This window comes from Lissotriton helveticus, chromosome 11 (assembly GCF_964261635.1).
Source record: "Lissotriton helveticus chromosome 11, aLisHel1.1, whole genome shotgun sequence".
Classification (NCBI taxonomy): domain Eukaryota; kingdom Metazoa; phylum Chordata; class Amphibia; order Caudata; family Salamandridae; genus Lissotriton; species Lissotriton helveticus.
Genome location: NC_136072.1, coordinates 21,009,996 through 21,034,714, shown reverse-complemented (window position 1 = coordinate 21,034,714; position 24,719 = coordinate 21,009,996). Strand labels below are relative to the sequence as shown.

Below are 24,719 nucleotides of genomic sequence, written 5' to 3'. Positions count from 1 at the left end.
GACTGCTCTGTGTTTCCAGTCCTGGAGGCTCTAGTTGTGGTCTGGCTATGCTGCTGAGCAGTTCTTGGGCTGTCTAGACTCCTCCTGTAGTTCTTGGGTTGTCTAGACTCCTCCTGTTTGATTGTCAGGTTTGGGTGTAGTTTGTGGCTGTTCTTGTCATATCTATCCTAGGATTCGCAAAAATCGGCCGTTTGCGATCGCAAATTGGCCTTTGGAGATGCATGAAAGTGTTTCCTATGCACAATTTAAGAATTCGCAATTATTTGCGAATTCCTAAATTGCAATTGCATTTAAGGAATCACAATTTGCGGATGTATGTCATTACAACGCGGGCTTTACACCGCGCTACCATTACGACGCAGCCATCACAACGCAAGTCGTTACAACTACTTGCGCTGGAGGCGCTGGATTTAGGAATAGTATGATTTACTATTCCAACTCCAGCCTACGTACAGTAGGGAAGGTGTTGGAATAGTAAACCATACTATTCCTTAGTATATAGCGCCATCCAGCGCAAGTCGTTGTAACGACTTGCGTTGTGATGGCTGCGTGGTAATGGTAGCGCGGTGTAAAGCCCGCATTGTAATGGCTGTCTTCCCAATTTGCTATTCCTTAAATGCAATTCTAGAAGCACTTTCAAATAGCGATTTCGCTATTTGGGTCCGCAAATTACAGACAAATCAAACTTGTCTGTAATTTGCAAAAACTTTGAATAATGCACTAAAATGCATTTTTATAAGTTTTAGGTTACACACACACATGCCCTTGGGGCATGTGTGTGCGCAACATGGGTGCACATCACAATTTCAGGGGTGCAACAGAGTGTCAAAGTCAAAGTCAAAATCAGCTTTCTGCGGTGCAGTAAATTCACCATAAAATCATGTACATACAAAACAAACTAAAGTATTATACATAATAATAATACTACATTTTGACACCCTTGCACCCTTGACATTGCATGAGCAATTTGCGAGAATACCGGTACTCGCAAATCGCGCATGCAATCTCCCATTCATTACCATGGGCCTGTAGCCCCATAGGAATGAATGGGACGGCATTCTTTAATTGCGACTCGCAATTTGCAAGTCGCAATTAAGGGCTGTTTATGAATCGCTATTTTTTATAGCGATTCCTACATGCATAGGGTTTTGTGATTCCTTAATAATCGCAATTAAGGAATCGCAAAAGCCTACGTTGATGCATGCGCCAGTTTGTCTCTTGCGGCTACTTTACTAGGTTCTGATTTGCTCCTTCGTTTGCAGGGTCGGCTGGACTCTCCCTTCCTGTTGTTAGTTGGGTTTTGACTACATCTGCCTGGCTTTGGCTGGTTGGCTTCGGTCCGGGAGGTCGGTCCGCTTGGTTCTTGAACTGCGTCCTCTGGCTTTGAGTGTCAGAGGCCTGCACCTCTTCAAACCTTGTTTCCACCTGTGATTCTGTACTCTTCGATTGTGTTCTTTTTTTGTGTTGCTATGCTTGATTGGCCTTTGTTTTTTTTTTTTGCAGTTTTATATAGCGCTATCTCCACCTGAGAGGTACTGGGCGCTTTACATGAGCACCAGTCACATTACAGAAGGACACGTTCCTTTTTGGTAGACACGGGGAGGGAGATTAAGTGATTTGCCCAGAATCACCGGGTGTTGATCTGACGCCAAGATTCAAACTCTCTGAGTAGCTGGGTCATTTTTCCTTCTCGCCACCTGCATGTACAGCTGACACCTCTGTAACCAGCCATGAACACAAAGCCTTTTGATTTCACATTTTGGAATATTTTTAAAGGCAGTGGAGCTTGCAGAGGGCAAGGGGTGGGACGGGGTGGGTGCCCCCCGCGCAGTGCGGGCTGGTCCTCGTGATGCACCTGCTGGGCACCGGCCCTGATTGGCAGCAGGGCAGGCTGGAGCGTCCCGCCCAGCTGTGCTCCTTGGCTGAGCCTCCCCCCTCCAGGGCCGGCATCAGAGGCTCCCGACTGGGCAGGTCACCGGGGAGCGAGGAAGGGCGCAGTCCGCCGGGTACCAAGTGCTGTGGGGCCGGCGCCACCGCACCCGCTTCACGGATGCAAGGGGTTTGTGGCGAGTAGGAGGGAAGTTCGGACAAACTTCAGCGACTGTTCGGAACCGGGTTGGAAGAGTTCGGAGCCGGGTAGGAAGAGTTCAGATTCTGTTCGGAAGAGTTAGGGGCCGGTTCGGAAGAGTTCGGAGACACTTCAGCTACTGTTCGGAAGAGTTTGACGAAAGTTCGGGAGAGTTCAGAGCCGGTTCGGAAAAGTTTGACAAAGGTTCGGGAGAGTTGAGAGCCGGTTCAGAAAAGGTCCGAGACAGTTCCCTGAGTACTCAGCAGAAGGTCGAATGTAATTCGGATACAGTTCGGAGAGTGTTCCGAGGCGGGTAGAAGGAAGTTCGGAGCCAGTCCGGAGAAGGTTCGGAGACGGCGCGGGTCCATGACCCCCACGAATGGACTGACCGGCGGACTCTCACCATGAGGGTCCTGCTGCAGTATGTCGCCTTCTTCTTCGCCCTGGTCTCCGCACTCTTCCTCATCGTGGCCACCTGGACAGACTGCTGGATGGAGAACGCCGATGACTCGCTGGAGGTAAGCGGACCGCGCAGGATGCGCTGAGGGTTCGGACCGGGAGGTGTCCGCCTGCGGACAGTGCGGACTCCGCGGCGTCCGCCACTATCCGCCTAGTCAGGAGAGGGGGCGTCGGGTATAAAGAACGCAGCACAGGGGATAAACATTGTAGCTAAATGTGAGACACTATTGTGCAAAAAAAGAAATTACAAATGTAATAAAATAGCACAATAGTGATATAAAACAAAAAAGTCAGAGCGATATCCGAAACAGAAAATGCAACATGCACAATAAAAAATATCATGAAAATAGTATAGCTGATACAAAAACTACTAAAACAAGAAACATGCAAAGATTTACTTCATTTTTAAGTATTCAAAACAAAAACATGTAGTATGCGTTGACGGTGACTTTAGCATTTGTTCGCGTGGTTAGTAATTCTGGCTTGCCTGGGTTTGCTTTTCACACTCCTTTATACTGGTTATTTTCAGAATATATTCTGGAGTGTACCCCCTGTTCTGACACTCCTGTGCAACCATGCATGCATCCGCAGCCCCCAAAAGAGTGACACTCGTAGTTGGAAGCTTGCGCGCCATCCCTTAGCTCAGCGGGTTGAGTGAATGTTGCAGTGAGTGAGATGTTCGAATCACCGCGTGACTGACTCCTTCCAAGCGTCAACGTGAAAGAACTTTGACATTAGAAATTAACATTACTTACCCACGGTTAATTTGTTTTTTTCCAGGGTTTTTAATATCAGAAACACAAACTGATAAACCAATGACGTTGCACTGTAGCGGCCCACATTTAATGGAAATATATATTGAACCCTTAAGGGCTATCGGTTGTAACTTAAGAAAATATTTTTCGTTTTTTTTATTTCAATCAAAGCAACATTTCTTGAACTCGAAATAAAAGGTAAATAGTGGTACTTCTGAGTGGTAATCACACAGTCGGACAGAGAGCGATGCATTGGGCTCGGTAGGTGCAGCTGCACCGGGTCCACCCGGCCGGCCTCGAGTGTATCGACTGTCTGTGGTGCAGGTGCATTGACACACTGCGCTACCAGAGCGGCTGCAGTTTGTCACCACAGGTGAGAGCCTCGTGATGCCTCGTGATACACAGTGCGCCGCCTGTGAGAACGCCTGGCTTCAGTATGCAGGTTTATATATATGGTCTGGACGGGTCCACGCTTCCTGAACAGGGGTGCCTTTATAATAAAATACTGAGGAACTGGTTCAGTCATAAAGTGACTAGCGAGGTCTGTTTTAACCCCCGTCATATATGCTGCGGAGCCTGTTTACAGTGTTACTGAGGAGCCGTCCTAATTCGGGTGCAGAAGCGGCGGGTGTAGCTTCGAGTCCCGGCGACCCTGTTGGCCAGGGTGTGTGATCCTGGGTCATCACCTTGTTCTTCTGTCCCTCGGCTCACTGTGCTAAACGGAACGGGTGTGAGAGTGAGGGGCAGGCAAACACTTGTATTAATATTAGTTTTTTATAAAACATGGCATTGCCACCGGGGCCGCCTCCGTGTGTATGAACCTGCCTGTGACGTGTGTGCCACTTTTTTGTACTTAAAGAGTCTTTCTTTGTTCAGAGTTCCTCTGTAGTCTTCTCGCCATGTCATGCCTGTCACGAGCCGGCCCCGTGGCGCTCACAGTCATGTGTTGCATTTGTCGTTGTGTTGCACGTTATCTCACCTTCACAACAGTTTATTTTGGTATCATATTGTAACTGCGATTATATAGCGCTTCCTGCCCCTAGAGGTGCCAGAGCGCTTGAGGATGAATAGAACACTACTCCAGGGGCGCCATGGACGGAAGAGTGTGAGTCTTAGATGGCTGGCGGTGGTATGCGAGCCTCGGGGAACACATGTGTGGGTTGTGTTGCGGCGTCTGTGCGTGGTCTTAAAGAGACAGGAGCGAGGGATGGATGCTGTCAGCGGTCACGTCACATATCGCGCATTCTGCCGGGCGAGCGGACATGCAGCCTTCATGTGAACGGTCATGTAATCTGTCGTGCAATCTGTCAGACAAACGAACATGCAGCGGTCATGTGAGCTGTCAGGTAAGCGAACATGTATTGTTCATGCGAGCAGTCATGTAATCTGTCAGGCATGCGAACCTGCAGACTTTATGCAAGCGGTCATGTAATATATTGCGCAATCTGTCAGGTGAGCGAACATGCAGCCCACATGTGAGCGGTCATGTAATCTATTGTGCAATCTGTCAGGCAAGCGAACCTGGATTCTTCATGCGAGCGGTCATGTACTCCCTTCCTCAATCTGTCAGGCAAGTGGACATGCAGACAACATGCAGTGATCATGCGAGCAGTCATGCAATCTGTCAGACAAGGCGAACATGCAGTGATCATGCGAGCAGTCATGCAATCTGTCAGACAAGCAAACATACGTGAGCCATGTGAGCAGTCTGTAATGTGTTTAACAGTCTGTCATGCAGGTGAACATGCAGTGATCATGCTAGCAGTCAAGCAATCTGTTGCGCAGCCTGTCAGGCAAGCAAACATGCAGCAACCATGTGTGCAGTCTTGTAATGAGTTGAACAATCTATCAGGCAAGCAAACATGCAGCCTTCATGTGAACGGTCATGTAATCTCTCATGCAATCTATCAGGCAAGCAAACATGCAGCCTTCATGTGAACGGTCATGTAATCTCTCATGCAATCTATCAGGCAAGCAAACATGCAGCCTTCATGTGAACGGTCATGTAATCTGTCGGGCAAGCAACCATGGTGAGCCATGTAAGCATTCTGTAATGTGTTGAACAGTCTGTCTAGCAGGCGAACATGCAGTGATCATGCTAGCAGTCAAGTAAACTGTTGTGCAGTCTGTCAGGCAAGCAAACATGCAGCAACCATGTTTGCAGGTTGTAATGTGGTGAACAATTTGTCAGGCCAGTGAACATGCAGTGATCATGCGAGCTGTCATGCAATCTGTTGTTAATTCAGTCAGTCCAGAATGGGTCACACATGGCCCCTCACTCCACCTACAGAAGTTGAGAGATGGCCTAAAACCTGTATGTTCGACTGACAACTCCCAGCAGCGCCTGGATACCTCACGGGTGAAAAGCAGCGCTCTACAAACCGTTGATTGGCTGAGACACCTGCCATGTGCTGTTGTCACCTGTGAGTGGCTCTGTGAGCAGAGAACTTGGGCCGCTCTGGCCTCTCATTGGCAGTTTAGTTGTGTCTCAGTCCTGGTAAAGAAGCGGTCTTAGTGCGTGGCTAGAACAGACAAGCAGGGCTGCACTAGATAGCTTCATATATTTGAGGAGCAATTCGAATTAGAAAAGGTATTTCCTCCTAGTTGTAGCATTGTGGTTGAAATTGGGACTTTTGATTGTCTTTTTTTTTATTTATATTTCTTGGATGTATTTTATATTATTAGTTTTTTAAATTATTTGTTGTTGTATTGTACATCTTCTTTTATGGCCTATTTTGAGTGTGGCGAATAAAGATTTTGACCCGAACGACTAGTTCGAGTTCTCTGATTGGCCAGCAGCATGTGGCAATGGTGAAGGTTGATTGGTCCTCCCCCCTCCTAGGTATCACAGACTCTGCAGCATCAACGCATCTTTACTCTGCTGAAACAAACATGCTAGCAGCGGCAGAGGCAGGCTATTGGATGGGCGCAATGTTTCCAAGACCCCACTGCGTCTTCCTTCATTTGTAATCCATAAATTCAGGCTCCACTCTTGAAACCCCCTGATGACCCTGTGCAGGAATTACATTTTAAGAGGAAAAAGACTGTGCTGGATGTTAGTACTGGTCTTTCCCTGCAAACTGCCTTCCAAAGTTGTTTCTTGTTTTCTTTCTTCTGAAAGTTGAACCCCCTGGCCTTGGAATTTGAACTCCATTTCAAAATCGATGGCAGAAAACCACATTTGAAGATTGTTGAAATGTTGTGGGGCTTGGAGAACTTTGGGGGTAAAGTCATCTCATGTCTTGTAGACCCCTCCCATGTTTGACACCAAAAAACATGGCAGTCAAGATGCAGTGATGAATCCGGATGACGGAATGACGCAGAAACGTGAACGAAAGAGGAGTTAAGTCTGTAAAGATAAGATTTTGGCCACAGAGTGGAGTGTCGAGAGCTCAGGATGGCTCAGCGAGTCATCCGTAAGATGCAGCCCTGTGTCAGCTGCCTGTGTCTGCCCCAGAATCTGAAAACTGTGCTAGAATTGTGGCACTTGGCAGCTCTGCTGAGCCCTGCCCTGTGCAGCATTCTTTGAATGTCTGTAATGCACGACTCCAGCCCCCAGCAGCAGCTCTCAGCAGTAAATTCAATAGCAGCATTTAAGGAGCCCTGGGGGGCAGGTTCAGGGGAGGGGCTGTGGCTGCAGAGCACGGAGAGAGCTGGCGACCGAGGCCTCGATCGCCAGGGCCCTGGAGTTAATCCTGTTAAGCCTGTAATTTCCCTGACTAATTTTACCTTTACCCGGGGTGCGTGGGGGTGCACCGGTAGTTTCATGCTAGGGTAGGTAAGAATGGGGGCTGCAAGATTTTGGGGGACAGAAGCAGGAGCCCTTGATGTAGCTCGGTTTCCTGCATGATTTTCCACAGCTGTAACTCAAAAGGCAAAATCCATGTGTGAAAAACAACAATTTACAATTCAGATGGGCCTGAAAGCTGCTATCACCTGCTCCAGCTGAAATAAACCACTTCAAACCGAGACTGGAGCAGAGGGATGCTTGTGGCAGAGGGCACAGAGGTGGGTGCCCATCAATGGCGCATCAGCTGGAGGGCCAGAGTATATGCAGGGCCACTGGAATTATGCGGCATGGGAGGACCAATTTATGCGGCAGGGTCGACTGAATTATGTGTCAAGAAAAGGCAAATTATGAAGCATAATTGGCACATTTTTGGATAGTATTCCTTATTTTTTTTAAATCATTTTTACAAGTTAATATTATCTGGGCAAAGTTTTCATCTTATTAAGCATGATTTGACACCCAAATACATCATTATCCAACAGAAAGGTGACCAGGCATCCTTTGTGAAAGGCATTCAGGAAGTGGCAAAAAGCTGCTGAATTTTTTGCAACGTGATCCGATATAGCTAGAAACAATTTTTTTCTTCAGATTATGCAGCAGATGATGTATTATGTGGCAAATACGGCAATCAATAATTATGCTGGAATGCTGCTGCCGCCAAATCGCATGATTCCAGTGGCCCTGTGTATAAGTCATGTCGGCTCTAAATGGTACAGCCCAGATCCCATCATTTGGGCCTGTGCTGAGAATACCTCTCGCTGAGATGATTTTTGTCATGTATCAGTGGACCAGTTCATTTCTGTCTCTGGGTCTATTGAGCCTGGCTCGCCACCAGCCCGATCCCGCCAAAACATTTGGAGCTTGGACAAACCTGCTCTCCATCCTTTGTTGCAGGCCTTGTTAATGCCGGGGCCCCTTGGGCTCCCATCCCTCCACCGCTGAAGAAACCAAACACCATCCTTTCTAAGCTTCACCCAACATCTCTCCTACCCTTTGCAATTCAATTTTTGGGGAGGTGTGTTAATCAAGAGCTCTGCATGTGTTTGGAACAGAGCCGTCTACAGGAACCCGCGCAGTCCGGTTTTGGCCGGGACACAGCTCTGAAACTGCTCTGGTTTCGGTCTTGGGTGACTTAAGAATGCGGTGGACACGGCTCGTCCAGCTTCCTTGGTACTTCTGGACTTGTCTGCGGCATTCGATACTGTATCTCGTTGCCTCCTCAAAACCAGACTGGCAGAGGTCGGGTAGAAGGATCTGCCCTACAGCGGTGCAAGGCTCGAAGAGGATGGACTTTAAGTCGTGATCCTTCCTCCGTATGTGTCGGCTTATGAGGCGTTGGGACTAGGTGTTCCTCACGGGCCTGCTCTCAATCTGACCCCATTTAATATTTGCATTCATCCTTTGTCCTTATTGGTCAGATCTTTTGGTGTCACCCGCATGAATTATGCAGATGACATCCGCATGGTTTAGCCTTGGACAAAGCCGAGTCGGCCCCTTCGGAAAATTTCCATCAGATCATGTCCTCTGTGGCCTCGTGGCTGAGACTTAGGCCTAGATGTATCAAGATTCCATTTTGCGAATCTTAAATTGCGATTTTTAGCGAATCGCTATTTAGAATTCGCAAAATGGAATGTATGTAAAAAATCGCTTTTTTTTAGCGATTCCTTATTAATCTTTATTTGCCAATTCGCATTTTGCGAATTCGCAAATAAAGAATCATTTCCCATGCATTCCTATGGGCCAGGAGGCCCATAGGAATGATTGTGAAGTAATTCTCAAATTGCGAATTCGCAATTTGCTATTCGCAATTTGAGAATTATTTCAAGGGTGCAGGGGTGTCTCATGCTGCACCCCTGAAACTTACATGTGTGTGCATATGGCGCACATACATGCCCTATGGGCATGTATGTGTGTCACATGCCACCTTGAAAATTGTCATATTTTGGTTTTTGAAAGGATATCGCAAATTAACACGAACCTCAAATTGGTGTTAAATTGTGATTCCTTAACCTGAATTCGTAATGCAAAAAAGTTTCATACATGGCATTTAAGAAATCGCAAAATTGTGATTCCTTAAATGCTTATACAAAATAAGGAATCGCAATTTTTTGCGATTCCTTATTTTGCTAATTTCTCATGCATCCCAAAAGATGCAAAATGTCCGTTTGCGATTCGTTAAGGCCGAAATTCTGCGAATTTCGGCCTTAACGAATCGCAAAAGGCTTGATACATCTAGGCCTTAATGCCTTAAGTTCAACTCCAACAAGACTAAGGCACTCTGGCTTTTACAGTCCTCTCTGGCTCAACCCTCCCCCTATTGTCTTGAACCTCCTCCCCCTGCAAAGTTTGTGAAGAATTTAGGGTAATATTGAAGGAAAATGTGTCGTTGGAGAACAAGCTTATCCTCTTAACTCCTCTTGCTTCCACCGGTTAAAATTACTTAAGAAAAAAGTACTTTAACCTCAACCAGTGGCTGAAGAAGCTTCAGCGAATCCAAAACGTGGCGGCCAAAGTAGGCCTTGGATTACCGGGTCTTCGTCAGCTTCCTCTGCTTTTGAATCTCAGCACTGGCTTCCAGGGGCTAAAAGATTCTTTTTAAATCCCTAATCATAGTCCACAAGGCTGTCCTTCATTCTGGTCCAATATATCAAAGAAATACATTTAAATCCTATGCTCCTGGTCGACACCTACATTCTCAGGGTTCTTTTCGACTCTATTCCCAGAGGTATTCTTGTGTGATGCAAAGTGATTCCATGCGACACCGCAGGTCGCAAAAAAGAGCAATCATTAACTACACTGTGCAAAGCAACTTCTGTGCGTAATATTCCTGCCAGCAGAGTACCAAGCAACCTTGTGACCCAGAATATCAAACCCCTGATGAATGCATGCACATTAGACATAACAGGGCGGGAACAGCACAGTCACCCCCAGGATTGGGCAAAAATCGAGCCATGCAAAGTAGCGCGAAGCAGATTTGCGTAACAAATAAAACCAGGCACAAACAGCCTGCAGCAGCCCATTGCATGGTTCTCCCACTTATACTATATGTAATATTATTGCATGTAACACATGTCATAGGATTTCTCCTGTTGTTGATCACCTGCCAGAAGATATATGTAATTCTCTGAAGTCTCTTGGAAAAAAAGTCACCCAAAACTACTGTTAGTGATTCTGCTCCTGTACCCTAAATTTATTTCAGATTAGACCAGCTTGGCATTATTTGTGTTCACATTGCCGATGATGTTATCGGCGTAAAAACTTTGTACAATTTTCATTGTTTGTGCAAAACAGAAAAGACCTCTGCTGTGCTTCACAAAGTCCTTCACTGTTTTTGTAAGTCTAACCTGGACTATGTTATTATCTTTTTTTAACATCAAGAACATTATTACATAGACTACCAGTGGGAAGTGGGGTTTATAGAAATGCCTTATTGGTTGATGAGTGCAGCTGCAATGCAGAGTCACAAGGGGAGACAGCCTACTTTAGCCTCATGTAAGGAGAACATATTCCCTTCTCTAAAAATACTAGGGTAAAATGTAAAAATGTAAATTGATACTTGTATAGCGCACTACTCACCCGCAAGGGTCTCAAGGGGCTTGTACGAATACCGCTGTGGAACCCATCCTGGCTTTCCCTGTGAGGTGTCCACTCCTGGGCACCCCCAAGGTGGAGGCCAGGCATCCTTAGCGTTGTGGGGGCCATTGTGGAGATTAAGCAAGCTATTGCCCAGAGTTGCAGAGTATGACTCCATAATTGGTATAGGCACCGAGGCGAGAATTATCAGGTCCGTGGAATTTTGAGCCCAAGACCCGCCGAGGCAAGGAATTGAACCCTGGTCCCGGGCCAGACCTCTGCATCAGGGTCTGCTGCTCTAACCATTGAGCCACACTTCTCCACTCCGTCCCCCAACATCCACCCCCGGCTTGGCCCTGACCCAATCTATCACCCTGTTTCTTGCTATGGAGCTTTGGGCCTTTGCTCTTGTAGGCATCATTCCCAGAGTGTGATTCACACAAAAAACTCTTAATGCCCCAACTGCATGAAAATACAATATTTTCTCAGCACATAATTGGTTTGTGTTTTGAAGGGATTACTAGATGGGGCTGTTTTAATTAGAACCTAACCTTGGCTTAGTTTGTGTCAGATTTTTTCCCAGATACAGTGATGGGGGCGTGTGTTTGTGTGTGTGTGTGTGTGGGGGGGGGGTTACCAGTCAGTGATTCGTAGCTGTGGCCTTCACACACCCCTTGACTCTCAGGCTTTTACTTTCCAGTTCTGGCTTTTTAGCCATTATTTTTAGGTATCTACTTTTTTCTACTATCTATTTTTTGGTACTTTGGATATCCACTATTTTTTATGTTATTGATTGTGGGGACCTGAGTGGTGGAAATAATGTTCCTTTTTTCTACAGTTACAGCAAAGTCTAAGTAACTTTCCAAAGGAAATATTGTCCCCAAGACTACTCAGGTGGAATCTCCTGCAGAGCGCTATACTGTTTTTGTCAGACCCTTTAGCGAAGAAAGACACTATAAGGATTCTCTGTTCTTCTTTCAGTTAGATGTCTAGATCTTAATGTTGTGTCTATTTTCGTGCTCAGGGAACACAACAGACCCTTCTGAGCAAAAGAGGAAATCAACACATTTTTTTGGGATCAGGTGCATACCCAGAACATGTCATCTATCACGTAGTCATGCTTTCCTTGTATAGATTTTTAAGAAAATTCCACAGTACTTTGAATTTTGCCATGAATACATTGGCGTGTTCCAGAGTGAAGGAACAGCCCATGGCCGTTCCTTTTGACTGAAAGTAGAAATTCACAGATAAGGGGAGAAGGTCCTTTTTGAGTGCTATTTTCTGCCAGTGATTAGATAATTTTACTGAGTACTTATCGGGGCTCTCTCCTCCTCACTAGTCACAAATCAATGATTACCATGCTTCATCCAGAGGAAATGTTGGTAACTCAGAGCTCCATTTCCAAAGTAACCACCATTGACAAAAGGATTGAACATGGTTGTCTTCATCAAGCCGATTGTATCTGTTGTGTCCTGGGGAAATGATGTTTTCTTGCTGACAAATGTTTTTAGAAAAATTCTAATGTATTTTGAAATTGGGTTCAATTTAAAAAAAAAAAAACTAGATTTCGAAATACATTGGTATTTTTCTGAGAGCATTGCACCCTGACACTATTGGACATCCCAAAGGTGTCTTTAAGTTTTTTTCGGTCACTGGGAGTAAACATATGGCTGGAATATTTGGATCTGGGGTCCTCAGGAACTCAGAATCTTTTTAGCAAATCCACACTTGACTGAGTCCTTCCTCCAAATATCCCTGGGTTATTCCCAGAGTCGAGCGGTTGGGTGTTCAGGGAGCAGGCTACACTCCTTCTGGTTACATATTTTGTATGTCCGCTCAATTATATTGTCTTTCCTTTTACGTAACACAATGCCACAGTCCTTCTCTGCTGATTTAGTTACAATCTCTTTATGGGCTGTCAACTGGGCTAGACCTGTGAGTTGTGATGTGGGGAGATGATTTTCAGAATATGTATTTCTGTCTTACTGTCTCACTGCCAATATACCCTTAGGACTGGAGGGTCGTGAAGTGGCTGCCTCAGTCTATCTACAGGCATATCTCAAACAACATCAAAGGCTGGAAGAATGCAACCAGGATTCAGGCCCAACTGAGGGATTGACACTAAGGCTGCTGGATGTATAGTGTAGTATACAATGCTATAGAAGAAGGGCCACAAAGGTACATACATGTTATGTGTCTGGCACACACACAATGAAAATGAAGCAGCTGATCCAATCTAGGGAATGAGGAGGGAGTCTGTGGAACGTATGAACATCGCTCATGAAGAAAGAAGACTGTAAATGCTGGCCAATATAGTGACGACTTAAAGAAAGTATTGACACAGCTCATCAGGGAAGCTATATAAATTCTCTATTATATTTGCAACAGTTATTTTTTTTAAAGAAAATTGTTTTGATGTGGCAATTTGTTTTCACCAAAAATATTTTCTTCAGAAAAAACACAAGATGTGATATGTATCAGTTACATGTTTCATTTTTAGATCCCACTCAGGTTGAGGATGATGTGTGGTTTGATGAAGGAGTGGGACTTCTTCCACATTTCTAGAGCCACCCCAATATGTTTGCTGGTGCTTCACTTACCGCAAGTGTTTGCCCCTCCTCCATCTGTGGCCCTCGTCTGGTTCTGTCTGTGTGCACCATGTGGCTTCAGTTACCTAATGGGACTGACTATATGCCATTAATCTCAATCTCTGTTGAAATAAACCCAAATCCACTGAGTAAACCTGTTCAAACCGGTTCCCTAATAACGTTCACCACTGAATATTACCTCAGTGGATAGTACATTAAAATCCTCTCAGCCAATCAGAACCCTTACCATATTTTTGTTGGAAAGCTCATTAGTCAGCACCTAGTACATAACAGTTTTGAGACTTTGGAGGAATCCAATATGTTCTTTCCTCAGCCCTCAGCACATGTAACGCATTCCCAAACACCTTCCAACATTCTCCAGCTCCTGAGGGCAATAATGCTCAATTAATGCATTCATTGGAATGTTGGGAGTGGGACAGACTATCATTATTATCAGAATGCAGTTAGATACAGGCTTTCAGCTACACTTATCACACTAGGCAAATCATGTCTGTAGGAACAGATAAGAACGTGGTGATGTAGGCGTCATATTCATGCGCTAATAACATTATCGCACTTGAAGTCGGTCAATACGCCACTTATTTTGCCCCACCTACTTTATGAGTGATCAGATGAGGCAACTGATTGGACTTTAACTAGCTGCAGGGTCATCATCTCTAATTTTAATTCTTCATGAACTTTCTCTGGTTCTTCTAAGTTTGAGTTTCATGAATTTTCTAAAGAGATTCTTAGATTAAGTGACGTAAGAACATGATACCACAGGGTACCTTAGGACAATATAACATAACGCACCAGGAGCTGCCATAGAATTATACAACATTTCATAGGATGATCTAGGAACACAACAGCAAATAGTTAATCCATGCTGGTGTATCATACCAAACAGACATGGGCAACATCAAAAGTGTTGGGCTTTTTGGGGGAAATGTTTGGCAAAAGTTGTGTAACGTTGTGTGTGTTGCGCCCCACCCCTGCTGCCCTATAAATAAACCCCCTAAATGATGCAATATCTTGGTCTACAACACTATGGAAGCTGCAGGGATTGTCATTTTTGAAGAGATTGCATTAGCAAAGTTAAGCTGTATCCTCAAAGAAGAAAGTTGTGAAAAGGAGTCAGAATATGAACTGTGTGTTGTAATTGGTGAACTTAAAAAGAACACACAGAATAAAATGCACTGTAGTGTCTTTTGATGAAGGGTCAGTATTGTCGTTGCATCTTTAAGAAAACCTATATGTGTACCATTATTACTTTGTGAAAAAAAGCTGTAAATCCCACAGCATGTTACCATGACAACAAAGTAAAACAAATGAACGAGCAAGGGCTACTAGTGAATAGCACTGTGTCTTTATGGCAGGCTAAGGCATCCAAACAGTGGCCATTCCTAAACAAAAAAGCCTCAAATCAACAATTAAAATAATCAATGTAAAGCATCAAAGGCCACACTGAGTCTCAATTACACGCTAACCATCATGGCAAAACCTAGATCAGCTTAGCCTATGTTGTGTCTCAATGTTCCCCTAACATAGTAAAACACACACACTTCTAAATTATTCTTGGGTTGATTTTAAGTGTTCTCAGTTGACATTACAGAGTAATAATTAGTACTCACATGAATAAATAAATATGACATTAAATTGGGTACACTATGCCAGTATTTCAAATCCCTCAAATATTATTGGCTATTCTCATATAAGCTCTCTTCACCACAGTCACTACAGGCTGAGATTTAGATTTCTTGTTAGTCTTTACATAGATGAACCTCATAACTCCTTGCTACTCACACTCACTAATCCTTGCTACGCGTGTTTCTTTATCAAGAAACCTGCAGATGTTTCTTTTTCCAGATTGTGCTTGCTTTGTATTTCATAGAACTATTAATAGAATTGTAAACCTGGTAAGGATTAGAATTCTGTAATTACAATATTTCTTGACATATTTACTTACTGCCTCTAATACCTATTAACAGTGTTTGTTTCTTCCTAGTGCTTACTTGTTTCCAGGTCTCGCCATGCTCGCTTCTCCTTACTGTCCATTTGCCTCCCTGGGCTCAGGTCTTCCAATGCCCATGTTTGCATAGAGTCCATATTGCCAGAGTCTCTTCAGCCTATGTCCTGTCCTCTCATGTGTCCTGTGTCTGTTGCTTCTCACTCTGTTTATCTCCTGAGTCTGTATTTTTCTAGTGTGTTCCTGTCTCAATGTTTCACAAGTGTGAGGTGTCTTACAAGTTTTTGCCCCTGTCCGTTTCCCCCTGCCCATTTGTTCTCAGTGGCTCCCGAGTCTGCGTCTCACTGTCCATGACTTCCAGTGTTTCTTTCATCCTATTATCTCCTGGTGTCCACATCTCCCTACAGCTTGGGTTTCACTTAAAGTCTATGCCTTCCAGGTGCCTCTCCAATTCTATGTCTACCCACTGTCTCCTATGCCCATGTCTCTCTGAGTCTGTTTCCCTTGTGCCTTTGCCTTCCAAGTGTCCCTCCAAGTCAGTGTCTTCCAAATGTCTCCTGTGCCAATGTGTTCTCAGAACCTGTTTACCTACTGCCTATTCCTTCCAAGAGTCTCCCCATGTGTATGTCGTCCCTCTGCCTCTAGTGCCCATGTGTCCTTGGAGTCTGTTTCCCTGGGTCTTTGTGTCTACCAAGTGTCTCTCCATACCTATGTCTTCCCACGGTCTCCCGAGCCTATGTGTCCTTAGATTCTACTACCCTAATGCCTAATTCTTCCAATTGTCTCTCCATCCCTATGTCTTCCCACTGTCTCCCACACCTATGTGTCCTCAGAGTCTATTTCTCTGGTTTCTTTATGTCTTCCAAGTTTCTCCAAATTCCCTATGTCTTTCCACTATCTATTGCGTCCATGTGTCCTCAGCGTCTGTTTCATTGGTTTCTTTACATCTTCCCACTGTCCCCTCATGCTTATGTCTCCCCACTGTCTCCTATGTCCATGTCTCTCTGAGTCTGTTTCCCTTGTGCCTTTGCCTTCCAAGTGTCTTCCAAATGTCTCCTGTGTCCATGTGTTCTCAGAGCCTCTTTACCTAGTGCCTATTCCTTCCAAGAGTCTCCCCATGTGTATGTCTCCCCTCTGCTTCTGGTGCCCATGTGTCATTGGAGTCTGTCGCTCTTGTGTCTCTAAGTTTCCCCACTGTCCCTCCATGCCCATGTCTTACTACTGTCTCTCAATACCCAGTTATCCTCATAATCTGTTTACCCAGTGCCTATGTGTTACAAAATTCCCCGGTGAACTTGTTTTCCCACTATCTGCTGTGTCCATGTCTTTCCTGTCTATATCTCCCAGTGTCTGTGTCCTCTCAGTGTCTATGGCTCCCCTGAGTCTTTATTTCCCTCTTGTCTTCATGCCTCCATGTCTGACCGGTGTCTGTTTTCCAAGTGTCTGCTCATGACATTGTCTTTTCACTGTCACACTATCTACTGATCTCCCAATAGTCTTGGTTTCCCTAGTGCCTATGTCTTACAAGCATCTTTTTCAGGTCTATGCCTCTCAAAGGCTCCTGTGCACACGTGTTACCCGAGTCCTCTGAGCTTCCCCAGTGTCTTTGAAGTATCTCCCTATCTGTCTCTCCCAGTGTCCATGTCTTTCCTGTGTCTCTTTTTCCCTAGTGTCCATGTCTGTGTTGTGTCTCTCTCTTTCTAGTGTCCATGTCTTCCCAGGGTTTCTTTTTCCCTATTGTCAATGTCTTTCCAGTGTTTCTTTTTTTCTAGTGTCCATGTCTTTCCGGTATCTCTTCCCAGTGTCAATATCTTTCTGGGGTCTCTATCTTCCTAGTGTCCATGTCTGTCCAATGTCTCTTTACCCCAATGTCCAGCTCTTTCCGGGATATCTTTCTCCCCAGTGTCCATGTCTTTCCAGTTTCTCTATCTTCCTAGTGTTCATGTCTTTCCAATGTTTCTTTTTCCCTAATGTCCATGTCTTTCCGGTATCTCTTCCCAGTGTCAATATCTTTCTGTGGTCTCTTTCTGCCTAGTGTCCATGTCTTTCCAGGGTGTCTTTCTCCCTAGCATCCGTGTCTTTCCAGTGTCTCTTTGTCCCTAGTGTCCGTGTCTTTCTGAGTTCTATTTCTCACCAATGTGTCCACATTTTTCGGGTCTCTTTCTCCCCAGTGTATATCTCTGTTCGGTGTCTTTCTCCCCAGTGTTCATGTCTTTATAGGTTCTCTTTCTCCCTAGCGTCCGTGTCTTTCCGAGTTCTTTTTCTTCCTAGTGTCCAGCCTTTCTGGTTTCTCTTTCTCTCCAGTGCCCATGTCTTTCTGGTGTTTCTTTTTCCCTAGTGTCCATGTCTTTCTGGTGATTCTTTTTCCCCAGTGTCCATGTCTTTCTGGTGTCTCTTTTTCCCAAGTGTCCATGTCTTTCTGGTGTCTCTTTTTCCCAAGTGTCCATGTCTTTCTGGTGTCTCTTTTTCCCAAGTGTCCTTGTCTTTCTGGTGTCTCTTTTTCCCAAGTGTCCATGTCTTTCCAGTGTCTCTTTTTCCCTAGTATCCTTGTCTTTCTGGTGTTTCTTTCTTACTCATGTTCATGTCTTTAAAGTTTGTCTTTCACCCTAGTGTCCATATCTTTCTGGGGTCTCTTTCTTCCTGGTGTCCATCTCTTTTCAGTGTCTTTCTCCCACTGTCCATGTCTTTCTGGTGTCTCATTTTCCCTAGTGTCCCTGTCTTTCCAGTGTTTCTTTCTTCCTAGTGTTCATGTCTTTACAGTTTCTCTTTTTCCCTAGTGTCCCTGTCTCTCTGGTGTCTCTTTCTCCCCACTGTCCATGTCTTTCCAGTGTTTCTTTTTCTCTAATGTCCAGGTCTTTCTGGTATATCTTCCCAGTGTCAATATCTTTCCAGGGTGTCTTTCTCCCCAGTGTCCATGTCTGTCCTGTGTCTCGTTCTCCCTATTGTCCATGTGTTTCTGGTGTCTCTTTCTCCCTATGGTCCTGGTGTCTCTTTTTCCTTAGTGTCCATGTCTTTCCGGTGTCTCTTTTCCCTAGTGTCCATGTCTTTCTGGTGTCTCTTCACCCCTACTATCCATGTCTTTCTGGTGTCTCTTTTTCCTTAGTGTCCATGTCTTTCTGGTGTCTCTTCACCCCTACTATCCATGTCTTTCTGGTGTCTCTTTTTCCCTAGTGTCCCTGTCTTTCTGGTGTCTCTTTTTCCTTAGTGTCCATGTCTTTCCGGTGTCTCTTTTTCCCTAGTGTCCATGTCTTTCTGGTGTCTCTTCACCCCTACTATCCATGTCTTTCTGGTGTCTCTTTTTCCCCAGTGTCCATGTCTGTCCTGTGTCTCGTTCTCCCTATTGTCCATGTCTTTCTGGTGTCTCTTTCTCCCCAGTGTCCCTGTATTTCTAGTGTCTCTTTCTCCCCACTCTCCCTGTCTTTGTGGTGTCTCTTTCTCCCTATGGTCTTGGTGTCTCTGGTCGATGTCTCCCCAGTGTCTCTGTCTTTCTGGTGTCTCTTTCTCCCTAGTGTCCTTGTCTTTCTGGTGTCTCTTTCTCCTTATGGTCCTGGTGTCTCTTTTTCCTTAGTGTCCATGTCTTTCCGATGTCTCTTTTTCCCTAGTGTCCATGTCTTTCTGGTGTCTCTTCATCCCTACTATCCATGTCTTTCTGGTGTCTCTTTTTCCCTAGTGTCCATGTCTTTCTGGTGTCGCTTCATCCCTAGTGTCCATGTCTTTCAGGTGTCTCTTTTTCACTAGTTTCCATGTCTTTCTGGTGTCTCTTTTTCACTAGTGTTCATCTCTTTCCGGTGTCTCTTTCTCCCCAGTTTCCATGTCTTCCCGGTGTCTCGTTCTCCCCAATGTCCTTGTCTTTCCGGTGTCTCTTTTTCACTAGTTTCCATGTCTTTCTGCTGTCTCTTTTTCCCTAGTGTCCTTGTCTTTCTGGTGTCTCTTCATACCTAGTGGCCATGTCTTTCCAGTGTCTCTTTCTCCCCAGTGTCCCTGTCTTTCCAGTGTCTCTTTCTCCCCAGTGTCCATGTCTTTCCGGTGTCTCTTTTTCCCTAGTTTCAATGTCTTTCCGGTGACTCTTTTTCCCTAGTGTCCATGTCTTTCTGGTGTCTCTTTTTCCCTAGTGTCCTTGTCTTTCTGGCGTCTCTTTTTCTCAGGTGTCCATGTCTGCCCCGTGTCTCTTTCTCCCTATTGTCCATGTCTTTCCAGTGTCTCATTCTCCCTAGTGTCCATGTCTTTCCAGTGTCTCTTTCTTCCCAGTGTTCATGTCTTTATAGGTTCTCTTTCTCCCTAGCGTCCATGTCTTTCCGAGTTCTTTTTCTTCCTAGTGTCCAGCCTTTCTGGTGTCTCTTTCTCTCCAGTGCCCATGTCTTTCTGATGTTTCTTTTTCCCTAGTGTCCATGTCTTTCTGGTGTTTCTTTTTCCCAAGTGTCCATGTCTTTCTGGTGTCTCTTTTTCCCAAGTGTCCATGTCTTTCTGGTGTCTCTTTTTCCCAAGTGTCCATGTCTTTCTGGTGTCTCTTTTTCCCAAGTGTCCTTGTCTTTCTGGTGTCTCTTTTTCCCAAGTGTCCATGTCTTTCTGGTGTCTCTTTTTCCCAAGTGTCCTTGTCTTTCTGGTGTCTCTTTTTCCCAAGTGTCCATGTCTTTCCAGTGTCTCTTTTTCCCTAGTATCCTTGTCTTTCTGGTGTTTCTTTCTTACTCGTGTTCATGTCTTTAAATTCTGTCTTTCACCCTAGTGTCCATATCTTTCTGGGGTCTCTTTCTTCCTGGTGTCCATCTCTTTTCAGTGTCTTTCTCCCCACTGTCCATGTCTTTCTGGTGTCTCATTTTCCCTAGTGTCCTTGTCTTTCCAGTGTTTCTTTCTTCCTAGTGTTCATCTCTTTACAGTTTCTCTTTTTCCCTAGTGTGCCTGTCTCTCTGGTGTCTCTTTCTCCCCACTGTCCATGTCTTTCCAATTTCTCTATCTTCCTAATGTACATGTCTTTCCATTGTCTCTTTCTTCCTAGAGTTCATGTCTTTAAAGTGTGTCGTTCTCACCAGTGTCCATGTCTTTCCAGTGTTTCTTTTTCTCTAATGTCCATGTCTTTCTGGTATCTCTTCCCAGTGTCAATATCTTTCTGGGGTCTCTTTTTCCCTAGTGTCCATGTATTTCCAGGGTGTCTTTCTCCCCAGTGTCCATGTCTGTCCTGTGTCTCGTTCTCCCTATTGTCCATGTCTTTCTGGTGTCTCTTTCTCCCCAGTGTCCCTGTATTTCTAGTGTCTCTTTCTCCCTAGTGTCCTTGTCTTTCTGGTGTCTCTTTCTCCCTATGGTCCTGGTGTCTCTTTTTCCTTAGTGTCCATGTCTTTCCGGTGTCTCTTTTTCCCTAGTGTCCATGTCTTTCTGGTGTCTCTTCATCCCTACTATCCATGTCTTTCTGGTGTCTCTTTTTCCCTAGTGTCCATGTATTTCCAGGGTGTCTTTCTCCCCAGTGTCCATGTCTGTCCTGTGTCTCGTTCTCCCTATTGTCCATGTCTTTCTGGTGTCTCTTTCTCCCCAGTGTCCCTGTATTTCTAGTGTCTCTTTCTCCCCACTCTCCCTGTCTTTCTGGTGTCTCTTTCTCCCTATGGTCTTTGTGTCTCTGGTCGATGTCTTTCCGGTGTCTCTTTCTCCCCAGTGTCTCTGTCTTTCTAGTGTCTCTTTCTCCCTATGGCCCTGGTGTCTCTTTTTCCTTAGTGTCCATGTCTTTCCGGTGTCTCTTTTTCCCTAGTGTCCATGTCTTTCTGGTGTCTCTTCATCCCTACTATCCATGTCTTTCTGGTGTCTCTTTTTCCCTAGTGTCCATGTATTTCTGGTGTCTCTTCATCCCTAGTGTCCATATCTTTCAGGTGTCTCTTTTTCACTAGTTTCCATGTCTTTCTGGTGTCTCTTTTTCACTAGTGTTCATCTCTTTCCGGTGTCTCTTTCTCCCCAGTGTCCATGTCTTCCCGGTGTCTCGTTCTCCCCAATGTCCTTGTCTTTCCGGTGTCTCTTTTTCACTAGTTTCCATGTCTTTCTGCTGTCTCTTTTTCCCTAGTGTCCTTGTCTTTCTGGTGTCTCTTCATCCCTACTGTCCATGTCTTTCTGGTGTCTCTTCATACCTTGTGGCCATGTCTTTCCAGTGTCTCTTTCTCCCCAGTGTCCCTGTCTTTCCAGTGTCTCTTTCTCCCCAGTGTCCATGTCTTTCCGGTGTCTCTTTTTCCCTAGTTTCAATGTCTTTCCGGTGACTCCTTTTCCCTAGTGTCCATGTCTTTCTGGTGTCTCTTTTTCCCTAGTGTCCTTGTCTTTCTGGCGTCTCTTTTTCTCAGGTGTCCATGTCCGCCCCGTGTCTCTTTCTCCCTATTGTCCATGTCTTTCCAGTGTCTCATTCTCCCTAGTGTCCATGTCTTTCCAGTGTCTCTTTCTTCCCAGTGTTCATGTCTTTATAGGTTCTCTTTCTTCCTAGTGTCCAGCCTTTCTGGTGTCTCTTTCTCTCCAGTGCCCATGTCTTTCTGGTGTTTCTTTTTCCCTAGTGTCCATGTCTTTCTGGTGTTTCTTTTTCCCAAGTGTCCATGTCTTTCTGGTGTCTCTTTTTCCCAAGTGTCCATGTCTTTCTGGTGTCTCTTTTTCCCAAGTGTCCATGTTTTTCTGGTGTCTCTTTTTCCCAAGTGTCCATGTCTTTCTGTTGTCTCTTTTTCCCAAGTGTCCTTGTCTTTCTGGTGTCTCTTTTTCCCAAGTGTCCATGTCTTTCCAGTGTCTCTTTTTCCCTAGTATCCTTGTCTTTCTGGTGTTTCTTTCTTACTCCTGTTCATGTCTTTAAAGTCTGTCTTTCACCCTAGTGTCCATATCTTTCTGGGGTCTCTTTCTTCCTGGTGTCCATCTCTTTTCAGTGTCTTTCTCCCCACTGTCCATGTCTTTCTGGTGTCTCATTTTCCCTAGTGTCCTTGTCTTTCCAGTGTTTCTTTCTTCCTAGTGTTCATGTCTTTACAGTTTCTCTTTTTCCCTAGTGTCCCTGTCTCTCTGGTGTCTCTTTCTCCCCACTGTCCATGTCTTTCCAGTTTCTCTATCTTCCTAATGTACATGTCTTTCCATTGTCTCTTTCTTCCTAGAGTTCATGTCTTTAAAGTGTGTCTTTCTCACCAGTGTCCATGTCTTTCCAGTGTTTCTTTTTCTCTAATGTCCATCTCTTTCTGGTATCTCTTCCCAGTGTCAATATCTTTCTGGGGTCTCTTTTTCCCTAGTGTCCATGTATTTCCAGGGTGTCTTTCTCCCCAGTGTCCATGACTGTCCTGTGTCTCGTTCTCCCTATTGTCCATCTCTTTCTGGTGTCTCTTTCTCCCCAGTGTCCCTGTCTTTCTGGTGTCTCTTTCTCCCCACTCTCCCTGTCTTTCTGGTGTCCCTTTCTCCCTATGGTCTTGGTGTCTCTGGTCGATGTCTTTCCGGTGTCTCTTTCTCCCCAGTGTCTCTGTCTTTCTGGTGTCTCTTTCTCCCTAGTGTCCTTGTCTTTCTGGTGTCTCTTTCTCCCTATGGTCCTGGTGTCTCTTTTTCCTTAGTGTCCATGTCTTTCCGGTGTCTCTTTTTCCCTAGTGTCCATGTCTTTCTGGTGTCTCTTCATCCCTACTATCCATGTCTTTCTGGTGTCTCTTTTTCCCTAGTGTCCATGTCTTTCTGGTGTCTCTTCATCCCTAGTGTCCATGTCTTTCAGGTGTCTCTTTTTCACTAGTTTCCATGTCTTTCTGGTGTCTCTTTTTCACTAGTTTCCATGTCTTTCTGGTGTCTCTTTTTCACTAGTGTTCATCTCTTTCCGGTGTCTCTTTCTCCCTAGTGTCCATGTCTTCCCGGTGTCTCGTCCTCCCCAATGTCCTTGTCTTTCCGGTGTCTCTTTTTCACTAGTTTCCATGTCTTTCTGCTGTCTCTTTTTCCCTAGTGTCCTTGTCTTTCTGGTGTCTCTTCATCCCTACTGTCCATGTCTTTCTGGTGTCTCTTCATACCTAGTGGCCATGTCTTTCCAGTGTCTCTTTCTCCCCAGTGTCCCTGTCTTTCCAGTGTCTCTTTTTCCCTAGTGTCAATGTCTTTCCGGTGTCTCTTTCTCCCCAGTGTCCATGTCTTTCCAGTGTCTCTTTCTCCCCAGTGTCCATGTCTTTCCGGTGTCTCTTTTTCCCTAGTTTCAATGTCTTTCCGGTGACTCTTTTTCCCCAGTGTCCATGTCTTTCCAGTGTCTCTTTCTCCCCAGTGTCCATGTCTTTCCGGTGACTCTTTTTCCCTAGTTTCAATGTCTTTCCAGTGTCTCTTTTTCCCTAGTGTCAATGTCTTTCCGGTGTCTCTTTCTCCCCAGTGTCCATGTCTTTCCAGTGTCTCTTTCTCCCCAGTGTCCATGTCTTTCCGGTGTCTCTTTTTCCCTAGTTTCAATGTCTTTCCAGTGTCTCTTTCTCCCTATTGTCCATGTCTTTCCAGTGTCTCATTCTCCCTAGTGTCCATGTCTTTCCAGTGTCTCTTTCTCCCTATTGTCCATGTCTGTCCTGTGTCTCGTTCTCCCTATTGTCCATGTCTTTCCAGTGTCTCTTTTTCCCTAGTGTCGATATCTTTCCAGTGTCTCTTTTTCCCTAGTACCATGTCTTTCCAGTGTCTCTTTCTTCCCAATGTCCATGTATTCCCAGTGTCTCTTTCTTCCCAATGTCCCTGTGTTTCCAGTGTCTCTTTTTCCCTAGTGTCCATGTCTTTCTGGTGTCTCTTTTTCCCTAGTGTTCATGTCTTTCCAGTGTCTCTTTTTCCATTGTACCATGCCTTTCCAGTGTCTCTTTCTTCCCAATGTCCCTGTGTTTCTAGTGTATCTTTCTTCCCATTGTCCCTGTGTTTCCAGTGTCTCTTTTCCCCCAGTGTCCATGTCTTTCTTGTGTCTCTTTTTCCCCAGTGTCCATGTCTTTCCAGTGTCTATTTTACCCTAGTACCATGTCTTTGCAGTGTCTCTTTCTTCCCAATGTCCCTGTGTTTCCAGTGTCTCTTTTCCCCTAGTGTGCATGTCTTTCAGTGTCTCTTTTTCCCAATGTCCATGTATTCCCAATGTCTCTTTCTTCCCAATGTCCCTGTGTTTTCAGTGTCTCTTTTTCCCTAGTGCCCATGTCTTTCCAGTGTCTCTTTTTCCCTAGTGTCCTTGTCTTTCCAGTGTTTCTTTCTTCCTAGTGTTCACGTATTTACAGTTTCCCTTTCTTCCTAGTGTCCACATCCCCCCAGTGCCTCTTTTTCCCATGTGTCCCTGTCTCTCTGGTGTCTCTTTCTCCCCACTGTCCATGTCTTTCCATTGTCTCTTTCTTCCTAGAGTTCATGTCTTTAAAGTGTGTTTTTCTCACCAGTGTCCATGTCTTTCCAGTTTCTCTAGCTTCCTAATGTCCATGTCTTTCCATTGTCTCTTTCTTCCTAGAGTTCATGTCTTTAAAGTGTGTCTTTCTCACCAATGTCCATGTCTTTCTGGTGTCTTTCACTCCACTGTCCATGTCTTTCCACTGTCTCTTTCTTCCTAGAGTTCATGTCTTTAAAGTGT

At 45.1% G+C, this 24,719-nt stretch overlaps 1 protein-coding gene across 1 annotated transcript in view; it reads left to right on the top strand.

The window, feature by feature from the left end:
- Positions 1-2,472: 2,472 nt before the first annotated feature.
- Positions 2,473-24,719, top strand: part of CLDN16 (claudin 16) — a 160,168-nt gene continuing 137,921 nt past the window's right edge. The window contains 1 exon segment of the mRNA XM_078666274.1: positions 2,473-2,586. Coding sequence (XP_078522400.1) covers positions 2,473-2,586 — 114 coding nt within the window.